Source organism: Lygodium microphyllum, chromosome 15 (genome assembly GCF_053477565.2).
Source record: "Lygodium microphyllum isolate KBCC chromosome 15, Lygodium_microphyllum_v1.1.10, whole genome shotgun sequence".
Taxonomy (NCBI): domain Eukaryota; kingdom Viridiplantae; phylum Streptophyta; class Polypodiopsida; order Schizaeales; family Lygodiaceae; genus Lygodium; species Lygodium microphyllum.
Window position 1 is genome coordinate 129,940,811 of NC_141149.1, and position 15,508 is coordinate 129,956,318.

The following is a 15,508-nucleotide window of genomic DNA, read 5'->3' on the forward strand; positions in this document are numbered from 1 at the left end:
AAATCATATTTTATTGTTAAGTGACTAAAAGAGCCACATCTTTCTTGTAAAATTATCACTCAATGGGGGTGGGGTGTGTTTTCGTTTGGGAAGGCGCTACTTTATTGGCCTCTTTACCCTACTACCTACCAACTTCCAAGCATTGTGTTGGGTGGGGCCAGGGCTACATTAAAGAAGAAATCAAACTAGTTGCGTGACGCGTCGCGAATCACTCGTGATGTGAACGCAGCCGACTGTTTGACTTTGGAAGAAAAGACACGGAATATATATAAGAAAACATTAAAGGATCCAGCCTTGACGACTAGCTAGTAGCAACATTCCACAGAGAGAGAGAGAGAGAGCGAGCCTTGACGACTAGCAACATTCCATCCCACAAAGAGAGACAGAGACAGAGAGGGAGAGAGAGCAAACTATGTAGTGTGTAGCTGAAAGCCCAAATGGTTCATCTTCTCCCCCAAATCATGCGCTCAGATGTACCTACCCTCGCCATGGCCCGTCAGTGAGCCAAGCTCCTATCGCTAACCAGACCCGCCCTGTGGCTTTTGCATGCCTTTTGGCTCTACCTACTACATGCGATCTGAGCTGGACGGGAGGCTAAGACGGAGATGGTCAGGGTGAAGTATACCTAACCTGTTGCCCTTCCGGCGACGAGAACGAAGGATCAGACAAGCTGTTAGACGATCTTAAGCAACACACAGTCCGTCGAAATGGTCGACCTCTAGACGAACGTCACCTACTCACTATCGGGAGGCAAACCCAAGCAGCCTGATAAAAGGAGTTAAGGGAGAGAAAGATACTACCGAAGGGAGAGACATTAGAAAGACGGCTCGTTGCCTGTACAAGATTATTTCTCAGGATCAGATGGATGAGCAGATTGGTTCTGACAAGGTTTTGGAAGGGTCAGGGTCAGGAACAAAACATGCGAAGCACTTTGAGATTGAAACCCTTGATCTTCCCCAAAGCTGGGGCTCTTCAATGAGAAGGGAGGCGATATATGGCAGTTTGGTACCAGCCACGAGTGTTTACGACACGGAAATTGGGTGCTCCACAGGAGTGTCAAAGAACTTTGATGGGAGAATATTGACATCAGCAAGAAACGGTTCTCGTAACACACCATCAGTTATTTTGCTCGATCAAAAAGCAAAATCAGAACAGAATGGGTTTCAGGCACACGGAATTTTGCCCCAAGATGCAGGTTTTAAGGTGAACGGCTTCAATGTCCATACACCTCTCGACATGTCCTGCAGGGAGAAGAGGCTTAGAGGTGATTCCGATGAAATTATTCCAGGGAATTGGAAGAAGAAGCTAGCTTTCATAGCTCTTGCCAATGATGCTCTGCAAGAACAGAAGTCACGCTTGTGTTATGGAGAAAGCATGGCGGGAGAAAATTCTGAAGCACTAGCCTTGTCATGTCCTGCAGATTCTGAGAGACAGGGTGAAGCTGGTGGAGATGGTTTCATTGTCTCTTCAATGGGGAGTTGTGATCTTGTTCCTCAAGTTACAGGGCTGTCAAATGCTAAAGTTACGAGGTATGGCGATAATAGAAAAGTTACGTTAGGAACTGCAAAATTACCTCACTTATCTACAACTGGAAAAAATCCTGAGATGGTAGATGAAAAGCAGTCTAAGCAGGTTGAATCACAACAAAACAGAGATGATACCTGCCAAGATAAAACGATTAAGTGCATGTCTGCTGGAAGTGCTCCGTGTAAACATATGGGTAATGAATCTGAGCTACCACAGTTTAATGGTGAGGATATTGATCGAAAGGAGATCATCAAATGTACAGAACGACAACAATCCATTCAGAAAAGTACCTCCCTGAAGGTGGAGTCTCATGAAATGTTCATTGAACAAGAATCCACCTCAAAAATTTGTGTCAATGGTGAGAGCTTTAAAGAGCTGCAATGGGATGAAGTTTTAACTCCGGGGACTGAAGCTAGGCAGTTAAATGTCCATGAAAGAAAGGAAGATGGCGAGTCATGTAGAGAAGTGCATTTATCCTTTTCCACTCAACCAGATGGCACAAAGTTTAAAACGTGCAAAATGCTTTCAGGGGAAAGACACTGTCAGCTATCTAAAAAAAATGAAAGTGGGGATAATTTGAAGGACACTGTAATTCTGACGTCAAGTTTGCCTGAGAAAAGTCCAACCAGTTTCAATTTGTGTGGATCCTCAATCAATGGTCACAAGCAGAAAATGCTGAAAGTAGAGTCTTTGCATTTGACACTAGCACTTCCTCGTGGGAGCACCTTGCCAAATGTACATCGGCCTCTGACTCTACCAGGTCCTGCAGGGGAAGAAAGACTTCAGTCAGCATCACACAACCCAAGGCAGAATGCGTCGCAGACAGACTCTATCTCGAATTCAGATGGATTCACGACATCATTCTCCCTTACTTGCTCTCAATCCTTTATCCATAATGCCAGCTGCTCTTTGAATTGGGCATCTTATGATGATCAGGAACATTCATGTGGTGGAAGCAGGCAAACAGTTGATGGACATGGACATATGTCTCATGCTTGTAAACCAGGTCCAAGTCAAGTAGAGCAGATGCCTAATGGTTTATGTGGAAACAAAAATCTGTTACAGGTTCAGTCAAAGCAGATAAGTTGGCTTCCTTCATGTCCACCAGTAGTGCAAAGTGCCAAAAGGGAAAGTTGTGAAGGTCACCTTTGTGCTTCAAGGACCAGCAAAACCAGTCCAGTTCTGCATACGAAACGTGAAGTTAACAGCCAATCTGAGGGAAGACAAGGGTGTACTGCTCTGAGTAAAGAGCATCAGCACAATATAGGTTTTAAAGGGACCCAGTCAGAAACACCATTTCAGGTGGCTGACTCATCTTTACTTGCTGCTTATACTACTGTTGGGAACAGAGAGGCACTAGGGGGAAAGAGTGTGCCTGTGATTGAAACAATAGTGCTGCATGATATCTCCATAGAACCTATTGCAGATATGGCATGCAAACTGCAAAATTTGCCTGTGGCTTTCTTGGATGGTCTAAGATACACAGCGAAGAATTTGTTGGGGAATATTGAGAAGCGTGGAGAATTTCTAACTCTTCAGAACATAGTTCATAGCCGGACAGATCTAAGAGAAGAAACACTTTTGGATGCACACCGCACACAGTTAGAGATTCTAGTTGCTTTGAAGACAGGGATGCAGGGTTTTGTGAAGGAAGGTGCCAATCAGACTAGCTGTAAAGTACTGAGAGAGATATTATTGCAGATGAGGTGTCCTAACCTTGAATGTCAACAGTCTTTGCCTGTGGATGGTTGTGAATGCAAAATTTGCACAGAGAAGGGTGGTTTCTGCCATGAATGCATGTGTATGGTATGCTCCAAGTTTGACTCTGTTAATAACACGTGTTATTGGGTTGGCTGTGATGTATGTATGCATTGGTGTCACACTGATTGTGGCCTAAGGATGTCTTACATCATGCCAGCGCAAACTTCACAAACTCAAGAAGGTCCCTCTGAGATGCAATTTCAATGTATTGCATGTGGCCACTACATGGAGTTGTTTGGATTTGTCAAAGCTGTCTTTGAGAAATTTGCAGGACTTTGGGACTCTGAAGCTTTTGCAAAAGAACTGGACTGTGTGAGGAAGATTTTTTATGGGAGCAAAGACACAAAAGAAAAGCAGCTTTGTTGGATGGCTGAAAGAATGTTGCAGAAGCTCGAAAAGAAAGCTGGCACAGCAGACCTTTGCAGGAGCATGCTGCTATTTTTCAATGGTAACTCTTTTTCCCTTCTGTTTGTCTTCTATCAAAAATTATGCTTTTGGTTTAAAAGTTGCTAGATTAGTCAATGTAAGCAAAGAGTGGATTGAAATCCTCCAGTGAATTTCATTTTGGTTCCTCAAGCACACCAATAAGAATTTTCAGCATTGGGCATTAGGGCATATGCTTCTCCAAGGTTATAGTGACATGGGAATCAAGAGTGAAAATTTAGTCCTAGAAAGAGAAAAAGTAGCCCTTGCTTTTGTGAACAATGCAGTGCTGTGAGCTCTTCTGGGATACGGAAAGGCAATGCTCCAGTGCACGCTAGGTTGCGCTTCTTTTTTCTGTTTGTAAGTGCTCAAGCAAAATCATCTGTTCAAACAAAAGATCACATGGTTGCTGTCATCACTTCTTTTTCCTTTGATCTCTCTAAACACATCTAGGTCGTGCTTCAAAGTTACAATACAAAGATTTTGCCCTATGGCTTGTTTCTCAGATAAATTTGTAGTCATAACAATGATTATCTCACGGTCATCGAATTTAACGGCAGATGGTAATATGGCAAACGATGGAGTGCAGACATTTATCCCCGATAAAGGTCTCAACCCTGCAGAAGAGAGCTTTAAGCTTGATGTCTCTAAGGTCAAGCTTCCAGACGTTCAGGAGGCACTTCAGCTGTGTTATACCGAGCTGCAGAAAAAGGGCATAGAGGCAGCAGAATTGCAGCTTGGCAGAGCACACAAGGCAGCTCAATTAGAGGACATAGAGAGAATTGTGAAGCTAAAGAAAGCAGAAGCAACAATGTTTGAAGCACGTGCAATGGAAGCTCGAGAAGATGCGGCTAGTCTTCAGCATATTGTATCTCTCAAACGTGACAAGATTGAGGCAGATTTCTCTTCCAAGTGTGCTAAATTGAGCCTTGACCAAGCAGAATTGAGGCGCAGGAAGTACTTTGAGGAGCTACAGCTACTTGAGAGGGCCCATCATGATTACAAAAGGATGAGGGTCAGGATTGAAGCTGATATGAAGCATTTGCTGATGAAGAAAGGTACGGCGAAACTGCAGTTAGCCTGATGGGCGATGAGGTATCCATTGGTCCTTTCTATTACCCATTGTACATCCTCTGTTCATGGTGTAACAATTTGACAAGTCAGTCGTATGTTGCTGCAGAATCATGCCGTTTCAAAAGAGAGGAATGGTCTTGCAACTGCCCAACAGCCACACAATAAGCTTTAGACCGTGAGGCTCGCCTACAGTTACTGTTTTTGGCGGCATAATGTAAGCTTCAGAAGAACTGGTGATCGTATGGCTTGTTTGAGAACTGCACTGGAATGCCTGAGCAATGGCTAGCGTCGTGCAGATAGCATCGTTACCATGCAAGGGCTGTTAATGTATTATGTGCATGCAGATTGAAGAGCTTCTCTCTTCTGTTCATTCAGCAAGGGCGCGTCTCTCCATGGATGCAGATTTTGAAACTCTCTAGGGTATAAGGGCATATCCTGTGTATGGCACCCTACCCTCGAGTGAGAAAGCAATACAGCAAGCAAGTTTCATTGTAAGGAAGAGGCAATCTAATCTTATTTTGCATTGCCTTAAAAGCAAATGCTTAATAGCTTGTTCCCACCACCAGAACTGTGCGGTTGAAGAGAAAAATGATAGATAAATGTAAAAACCTTGCACATGTGAGCTGGTTGCGATCCTTTTTGGACCCTGCAGTCACCCGCGGTTCGGAAAGGTCTCCACTTTGGAACTGTTTGCTAACCAACATCCTTGGGATCTTGAAAAATTAAGATGGGCAAGGCTCATGCTCTGGGTGGGACTTTCGTGTAGATTTTACATCTTTGTAAATGTGGGTTTGGGATTTTGAACGTGCATATGGCTTCAAATATGAATATTTGAAAGTACATGCTTGAGTGGATTAAGGTTTTCATTTAGTTGCACTTGATTCCCTTCTTTAGGGAGGTTGTGGGATGTCCTTTAAGAGGTTGTATTGAGCATCTTGGTCTTTGGCCATGTACTAAAGGAGTACCTTTCGTACTTGACCTTCTAAAGCAACTCCAATGTATGGGAAAGATGTTCGAAGCATACATTTTTTTGACATATTTCAAAACTATGCCTCACCATACATAGATCCATGTTATTCCAAATGTTGTAGAGTCTATGTACAATCAATGTCACCATTCCTCTTGCATCCATGTGAAGACTATGTCTTACCACCACATAAATATAATCGCATTGTACACATGGTTGATCACCACATGATTGAAGTAAACCTTCAATTCAACACCAGTGCATCTGTACAATTCTCTTCTTGCATCCATATGAAGATGATGTCTTACCACCACATACATATAATCACATTGTACACATGGTTGATCACCACATGATTGAAGTAAACCTTCGTTACCACCACATACGTATAATCACATTGTACACGTGGTTGATCACCACATGATTGAAGTAAACCTTCATTACCACACCATTGAACTAAACCTTACTTTTCTTTCATGCTTTTCTTGCATATTGTGTACAATGGTTGATGATTGCATAATTGGCTACTTGATTACCACATGATTGAACTAAACCTTGTCTTTTTATGACCAATTAGTTATCCTACCATGCTTTTCTTGTTTATGGTATTGGATGTTCATCAAGCATTAAAGCTTTCTTTTTTAGGCCTTTAGGTTATCCTTCCATTCTTTCCTCATATATGTTATTGGGGGGTGTTTGCAAAACATCTTGTTCTTGCCAAGTTTCTTGAAGTCTAACAAGATAGATAATTATATATAGCTAATGCAAACTTGCGAGTTCATAATGGTTAGGATAGTAAATCTACATTAATATCCAAAAGTACCACTAATTGTCACATTCCACTAATGTAGTACTCTTCTTTCAACTTGCAAGAAGAGTTGCAATATACCTATCCATAAAAGGAGCTTATGCTCCCTTTTATTGCTTGTATTTTTTTCTATTCCTTCTTTATTTTTGCTCTTGATTCCTAACTTATATGATGGTTGTCCAATGGTAGGGTGGTCGAAAGGTGATTGTAGGCCTACCCTTTGAAAAGACCAACATATGCATTTCTTGCCTATTTAAAGGAATCCATATCAATTGAATCGGACTAAGTGTGCACTTATGAATCTCTCTCACGGTACTCTCACTTTAGTAAACATAATTTAACACTAGCAATTTGAACACTAGTAGGGTCATTTAGGAAGTGGAATGAATCCTATACTTCAGTATAATTGGGAATTTAAGTGTTGGAACAATACCTTCAAATTTGATGTAAGTTTCAAAATTAAGTAGATAAAACACATACTTTTTGAATCAATGTTAAAATATTATTTTAAGAACTTAAATGGTGTATATGCTTCCCCTTGACTCTCTCAGTTTTTGTGTCATCTTTCATTGGTTGCACAAACTTGGGTGGCATTTACCTTGTTACAAGTGTTTAGGGTATTGCCTTCTTTAGGCTAAGGAGATTACTTTCTCAATTTAGATTTACTTGTTTTGTCCCTTACCTTTATGTGACTACATCAAACCTTGAATCTTGGATGATGCTAGTTAACCTCTAGTCTTTGTCTTCTTTTTAGGTTCTTTGTGCTTCTTTCATCTTGTGATCCTTTCATACATTCTTTTGCAATTTTATTGCATACTCTCTTGCTAAATACCTAGTTTGTTTGCATAGAGAACAAGGGTGGTTTGCAAGGGAACTCTAGTATTGGTTGATGTGTATATTATGAAATGACCCGCAAGTTGGATCACCCATGTACATGAGCAAATGTTACACTCAAAGAGGACTGACATCTCCATCAAGTTCTACTTAAGGGAGAACCATCTAAGGCTATGATCCCTTGAGAACACGCCTTGCCACATAAGAGAGAACTAGTAAACAACATCATTCCTCTAGTAATAAAACTAGTGCCTCCTAGCAACACATAAACTTAGCTTTCTTTATCGACTTTTCATATTGCATCCCCTTATCTTCCTCACTACTTTGGTTTAATACCTATTGTTAATCTATAACAACTTCTCAGCAACTCATGCATGAGTAGTAAAAGCCCTTTCTTAAATCAGGCCAGTTTGACTAGGCTCATACCTTAGTACTCCTAGTTTGACTCGCTAGTACCACCCTACAAAACGAACTCCACTAACATCATGAAGGCATAATGGGCATGCCCTCACACTTTGATCACTTGTTGTAATCCCCTAATATGCATGCCTCCATTGTACTAGTGGAAAATTGCACCCCTATATGGCCTAGCCAACAAATGCCCCAACCACCATGTGGGGTGTCTATGTTTCTTATCTTATCTCCTTCAAAGACAACGAGAGGAAACTATCATTTGCCAAGAAATCCATGCTAGGATTTGACAAGACACTTTTCTATATAATGTAGCAATAGCTAATCTCAACTTTGAATGTGGTAGACAAGCTCCTGTTGCACAAACCATGAAAAGAATTATAACTAAAGAGATGCCCAACCAAATAACTATGCAAATGGGTATCAAGTTCATCAAAATGAACATGCAAATAAGATCATAGCAAATCAATGTGCAAATCAATTATTGTTCCCTTAATATTAGATGGATGGAATTGATCATGGATACATGAATTCTAGATTATACACAATAGAAAATATAATATACAAACATCTCAATGAAACCATGGCATGTAGAAGCAAAACTCTCTCTCTCTCTTCTACCAAAAGAAAAAACTAAAATGAAATTAATGCAAAAAGGAAAGGGAGCATGACATAAGGTTGAGTGCAATTCTCCTCCATGCATAGAGGGGGTACTTCTCTATGTATACATTTGAATAGATTAGTCTGCCTTTTGCCCGAAAAGGTTTTTCTACACATCAAGAGATTTGATTTGCACATGCTCTCAACGTTCTTGAGATCTATTTACTATTTGTCAACATATAAAAATATAAAGAATCGAATGAGTGTTATTTCTCAATATCCATGATGCCACATTTAATTGATGAGTAGTTGTAACTCATATCTTCATAAATAAAGCATATAAATAATAGTCACCCGATCATCAAAATAATAAACTCTTATACACTAGTACAAGTAAACACAAACTACAACGTAGAGTAAATTATCTAGCCACCAATTTAAATAAAGAGTAACAACTACCCACAACACTCAAATAACGCTAACCACCACATTGCTTACGCAATTCACTTGAAATTTTACTTTAGGGGAACTGACCAAAGCAATTAGGCTTTCTAAGAAGAACCCAAGGATGATACCACCCCAAATTTTAAATAGATCACCCAGTAATTAATATTTGTACCACCAACTCTAGAAATTATTTAAATTCATTGTGTGTGTGTGTGTGTGTGTGTGTGTGTGTGTGTGTGTGTGTGTGTGTGTGTGTGTGTGTGTGTGTGTGTGTGTGTGTGTGTGTGTGTGTGTGTGTGTGTGTGTGTGTGTGTGTGTGTGTGTGTGTGTGTGTGTGTGTGTGTGTAGTAATAGAAATAATCTAATGAGTGTTCTTATGTTATACCAAGGTCTTCTCATATATCTATTGAATCTCATGTTATATATATGCACTAGTGCCTCATATCTTCATTAATAAGTTCTCCAAAAAATAGTTGCCCAATCATCAAAATAATAAATATGATGATGATGCTCCAATATCAAAATTTGCTATCACTAGGGATTACCATATGCACTAAAAATGATTGAAACACCAAATCTATCGACCAAATAACTTATCAATAAAAGTGTAAATAGATGAATTGTTGAATATAAAGAATCACTCTAATTGAAACATATAGAAAAGCAAAGATAACTATGAATTAGTATTTTACACCACTCTAGGTAATGCTAATCATGACATACTCACATATTAAATTATATACTATTAATAGAAGTAAAGAGTAAGTAGTACCTTCAACACAAGTAATATCAACTGCCACATTGCTTATGCAATACAATCAAGGATTAATTCTAAGCGCACCATCCAAAGTGATTGAGGTTTCTAAGAAGAACCTAAGAATGGAACGTTTCCAAAATAAAATATTTAACCCAAAAATCAATCTTTTTCACACTCCGCCCCTTGGTGATTCATAGAGTTCTATTTTAATGGGAACTCTTAATGTATTACATCACTGCTTGTATAATTTGCTTAGCACAATCGTGTTTTTGGCACCAAGCTTCTACTAAACCATTCATTGATCCAATACCCTTGCATTCTCAACCCCCCCCCCCCCCCCCCCCCCCCCCCACTAGGTGGTTTTGATTGATCACAAGGCTTTTTGGAAAAGGCCACTTAATTCATTAGCATTTAATGCTTTTCTCAGAACTTTGGGACTCTTGTTCTCTAGCCTTTTAGTTTCATTGGTCTTCTTAATGCTGGACCCTTATATATTCTCTTCTAGTCCTTGTTGGCTCCGTCTTTGATTTTGGCTTTTACTCGTAGATATGACCTTTTTCTTTGGCTTTCTTTGGGTCTTGTGCTCCACTTTTCATTTGTAATGCTGTAGTTTTCATTTGTAAGCCTTCATTACTTGTGAACTTCATGTTGGTCTTGTTGCTCTTCATCAACAATTTGGCTAGACTTTGCATTTGCACTATTATGCTTTGGCAGTTCCAACATAACAATGAGAAACAATTAAAACAATAGTTAAAATGACCATATATTACTAATAATCTACTTAAATAGTCGCATTTCTACCTTTAAGGTATTGATATTGCTATGTTTGTTAATAAAGTTATTAATTTTTTTTTGGGGGGGGGGGGGGGCACCTTTGTGTGCTCAATCCAACTATCTAAGTGCGTTAGTGAATGGTTATGTGTATTACTTTGAGGGTAAAAAACAAGGTAATAGAGACTTTTGGCTATGGTTTCCATCTAACATCTAAAATTTTGAGAGCTTCAATGTCACTTTTTATGCATTTATGTTAAAGGGGATTGTAGTGGCTCTTATGACCCTATGGTTCTACTTTGGAATGAGCATTATATCCTAAATAGTGACCTCTTGTGATCTAAGCTACATATTGATTTGTATGGTGATGTCTAGAAGGCAATGGCTAAAATGACGTTAGATGAATGTAGACCAAATGCTATTATACAGAGGTTTGAGATAGAGAACGTGTTAGGCTTTGATACCATGTTAAAGATGCTAGGGCCAATTCAAGATCATTAAAGTGAGAGGATGCCAAGCCATGAAAGAGAAATTGAGAAATGCAAATTCATTTATACTCAATTGTTGAGGGTGCCTTTAAATGGGAAATATGTACATTTGTTGGTGCTCTAAAGGGTAGTCTCCCTAAAAGTAGAGGATGCACCCCTTAATCTCTCCACCTCTTGATGGCATATAGTGTCTTATTCTAGCTAAAAATCTTAATGAACCACATCACTATTTTCATAATTAGCTTAGCATGCTACCATGCTTTAGTACTAAGGTCCTAGTAAACCATCATTTGATCTAGTAAACCCTAATTTATTGTTTCATTATCAACAACTAGAATCACTTGGATTGCACCTTTTCTCCATCACTTAGTGTAGGCAAGCCCTAGTGATTACATCATCATGTCTATCCTTATAAAAGTTCCGCCTTATATGAACATTTTGGCTTGCCCTTGCAAGGTTTAGTGTTTAAAATTTGATATTGGGATATCCTTTTATAGTATAACTTTCTGTAAAGTCTTTGGTTAGAACTAAATGGGGAGATGATTGATGGGTATGGAAGAGATCTCTGATTGGAGTTTGACTTTGAAAAATGAGCTCTATCTTGGAAAATCATATCTAAAAATTTATTGTAGGAACTACATTCAGAGTTGCTCCAGGATACCTCATCCCTTGAGGATGTCTAAGCCTAATGGGTGAACCACAAGCATGTATTTGTAGAAAAAATGATAGTGTTCCACATGAAAAAAGGGAAAAACTTAAAAGTCCTTATCTAAGATAGAGACATTTCTTGATGTCCTATTATAAGCCAAAGAATTTCCAAACATCTGAATGTCATAACTATTCTTATTATCTTCTAGACCTTATTTCTATCAAATGTCAATCCAATACTTAATCCATGTGCCAATCTAGCACTTAATCCATTCTCAAAAATGCTCTTAAACAAGTCTAATTTCTCATTATTAGGTATAATGCTATGTTTGAAAGGAAAACTAGAAAGCCGTATGACCATTGATAGAGACGTGTTTCTCCTCATATAATGATCTCTATCCAAATTTGCTTCCTAGATGACTTAGATTCCTTAATCCTAGGGAGATCCTAGGCCTCATATTAAATGCAAAATAACCTACCAAACATTCCAAGTCTTCCCATTTTCCTCTCGAAAACCTCTAAGACCTAACACCTCAACATAGCACCCCAAGACATATTACAATCCATCCTTTTGGATACAAGGAAGAAATGTCTATAGCCTTCCATGGAGTCTTGTCAACATAGAACCAAATAACTATAAGTAGAGACCTTAACCCGAGAAACAATCTTGTCACTATAGAACCAAAGAAAGTTCCTATAGAACTTTTTAATCCTTTCCTAAGACATCTTAGAGGAAGTAAACATTCAAACAAATAAAGATACTTGTTATGGTTAGCATGGCTTAAGCACAATTAGTCTCTGGGGATCACTCTTAAATATATGTTGGTATCACATGGGTTTAAAATAAGGAAATTTTTAAATATCATTTTTGTACTTTTTAAGATACAAAAGGGTGTCATATAAAGGGGTTAATTACAAATTGAATAAGAAAATGTTGTATTTTATTCAAGTAAAATTCACAAATAGGTGTATTTATAAATAGGCCTTAAACACATGTAATATAGAGGATATACATATAGTGAACCCTTAAGCAATTAGTCTCCCAACAAACCCTAACAAGGTTTTGCTAATGAAGAACCTTATTACTTCACTTCATCAAAAAACATTTCAAATATTTGTCTAGTAATAATAAAATATCCTTCCATCTTGAATAACATTAAACAAATAAAATATGAGCCATCCAATTCCATCTTGCTAATTAATGATGATCACAATTTTTTCTATATTTATCACTTGGCCTAAGTGTATTTGCAAATAGATCATAAATATGCAACAAAGGCATCGATTGATTTCTTATTGGCATCAATCCAATTAGAACAATCATCTCAAAAAAATGTGACAAGAACTAAGTTCCATCAAGGAAAGCTAGGCCATTGATAGAACTTGATTGTAACATCCAATCTATTACTTTAATGAATGGTTGTATTTCCATTAGATAAAGAGAAAGTGGGACAAGGGGCACCTTTCTTTCTTTCCTAATAGATCTCCTTAACATTAAGGAACAAGATTCTATCATCGATAAACACTCTTGTAGTTGCATTATTGAAAGGAGCTCGAAACCTAAACTATCTCACTAAAACAATCTCAAAGCATTTTGATGAAGATGATCAAAGTCAATTCACTTAAGGACATCTGGAATAAAGTTCATGGTAATCATATCATAAGCACGATCAAGTCCCTTGTTAATCAAAACAAAATATTTCTCATTAGCCAAAACACGTTCCTTAGCACATATGATGTTAAAAAATAGGATCTTGGATCCTCTTACCATGACAAAAATCATATTTGTTCTAATGAGGAACTTTAGGCAAAATAAATTTAATCCATAGTACTAGTGTTTTAGACATGAACTTATAATAGCAAGAGACACTAATGACTTGAAATCTTCCATCCAAGATTTTGGGAACCTTTTTTCTGAATCTAATATTAGACTTGAATGCTTGCATTGCCTTCCTTGATTTGCATTTCCTCTCTTCATCTTAAATGAGAAGATGAATCCCAACCATATTTTCCTAAGAAGAGGTTGAATCATTTTGATGAAGACTAGAACAAAATCAAGCCACTTAAAGCCACTAAGAATAAAAATCTAGGTAGCCTTTTTGTAAGCCTTATTAAGTTCTCTATTAATGAAATGGAAATTCCTACATTAGCTAAAACAAGATTTGCATAGTAAACATGTTGTTCTGAGTTGGATCTTAGATTCTTTTACTATGACAAAAACCATGTTGGTTTTGATAAAGAACTTTAGGTGCACCCCCTTGCCCCCCAACTTGCCCACTCCTTGAGCCACTATGTAATTATATAATATATGATACCTATGATATGTAATATAATGTATATGAAATATCTTAATTGTGTGTGTGTGTGTGTGTGTAATACATATAATGCAATATAACATTAATGCTAATATTATATAGTGGAATTAATGTAGCTTTAATAGATAACACACTATAGGATATCATATAACATAATTAATGTAATATTAGATATGCAATATTACTATATAATAATATATATTACATAACAATACTACATATCTAACCAGTCATATAAACATGTACACACAAACACACACATGTTTACATTAAATAAAATCATTATATATTTATATAATTATAAAATTTAATATATTATATGTTATAATAAATTATATTATATGTATAATATATTTTTCTCTGTGAGTGTGTATGCGTGCGTGTGCTAATTGTGTGGGTATACGTGTGTGTGTGTAAAAAGAAGAAGACACACTACAAGGATTTGAGCTAGTAGCGGCGTCGCTATTGACATCGCTATTGGCATCGCTATTTGCGTCGCAAAAACGCTCCACAGGGAAAAAGGCGGGCCGAAACCAAGCGCAGTTTCATTTCGTGTTTGCACGTTTTGTGTTTTGAAAGCGAGAGTGAGGGAGAGAGCGATCGTCGTGAGAGAAGGAGAGGAAGAAGACTTGCCGCTGCCGTTGTTCGCGAAGGAGAGGAGGAGCCTTCATCGCAAAGAGGAGCCGCCCCATACTTGCCATATCTCATCGGTGAGCCTCCCTCTCTCTTTCTTTTGCTTGTTTAAGGTTTAAATCACTTTCTCTTTTGCTTGTTTAGGAGAGAGAGAGAGAGAGAGAGAGAGAGAGAGAGAGAGAGAGAGAGAGAGTGTGTGTGTGTGTGTGTGTGTGTGTGTGTGTGCGCGCGCATTCTCTCTCTCCCTCTCCCTTTTGCTTGTTTAAGGTTTAAATCACTTTCTTTTTTGCTTGTTTAGAAGAGGAAATGTGAGAGAAAGAGAGGGAGAGGGAGATAAAGAGAAAGAGAGGGAGGGGGAGGAAATGAGAGAGGGAGAGAAAGAGAGGGAGAGGGAGAGGGAGAGGGAGGGAGAGTGCATTCTCTCTCTCCCTCTCCCTTTTGCTTATTAAAGGTTTAAATCACTTTCTTTTTTGCTTGTTTGGGAGAGGAAATGAGAGAGAAGGAAAGAAAGAGAGGGAGAGGGAGAGGGAGAGGGAGGGAGAGTGCATTCTCTCTCTCCCTCTCCCTTTTGCTTTTGGAGAGTGTTAAGATATATTGTGAGAGGGAGAGGAAATGCGAGAGAAAGAGAGGGAGAGGGAGGGAGAGAAAGAGAAAGAGAAAGATAACATATATTGGAACGATAGCATATCCATGATTATGGTAATGGTATCCACTTTGCTTTTTTTATGGGTACCATTACATCGACTCCTTAAGAGAGCTAAAAATTAGTCATATACTTTATAAAGTCTAATTAGGAGATTTAAGATGCACGATAATAGACTTATCAATAATGGTATGCAATGTGCTTTGCCATGGGCCACGTACATTGGTGACTCTTTAAGATGGCTTAAAATTGGTCATGTCCTTCATAATGTCCAAGTAGGGGAGCTAATTGTGATATGCATAATTCATTGTTTTTGTATTAACTTTATAGGCATAACAAATTAGAAATCATGCCAACTAGTCAACGGAAGGACTAAAAGAAAATGATACCCTAGCTAATGG

At 38.3% G+C, this 15,508-nt stretch overlaps 1 protein-coding gene across 2 annotated transcripts; it reads left to right on the forward strand.

Annotated features, from left to right (window-relative positions):
• Positions 1-318: 318 nt before the first annotated feature.
• On the forward strand, positions 319-5,950 carry LOC148025061 (protein OBERON 4-like). Of its 2 annotated transcripts, none has more exons than XM_087694766.1 (3): positions 319-3,736; positions 4,272-4,769; positions 4,892-5,950. In XM_087694766.1, exons 1-3 carry the CDS (start codon positions 862-864, stop codon positions 4,948-4,950), a joined length of 3,432 nt encoding a protein of 1,143 aa, XP_087550892.1. In that variant the 5' UTR covers positions 319-861; the 3' UTR covers positions 4,951-5,950. The 2 variants fall into 2 exon arrangements, with proteins under 2 accessions (XP_087550892.1, XP_087550893.1); XM_087694767.1 differs by having other exon boundaries at positions 4,272-4,806; positions 4,892-5,949.
• The last annotated feature ends 9,558 nt before the right edge of the window (positions 5,951-15,508 follow it).

Bases quoted from the DNA above. Each gene is read 5' to 3' on its own strand.
- LOC148025061 (XM_087694766.1), top strand. From the start codon at position 862: ATGGATGAGCAGATTGGTTCTGACAAGGTTTTGGAAGGGTCAGGGTCA. The intron at 3,737-4,271 runs GTAACTCTTTTT...ATTTAACGGCAG, and splicing joins CATGCTGCTATTTTTCAATG to ATGGTAATATGGCAAACGAT. The intron at 4,770-4,891 runs GTACGGCGAAAC...ATGTTGCTGCAG, and splicing joins GCATTTGCTGATGAAGAAAG to AATCATGCCGTTTCAAAAGA.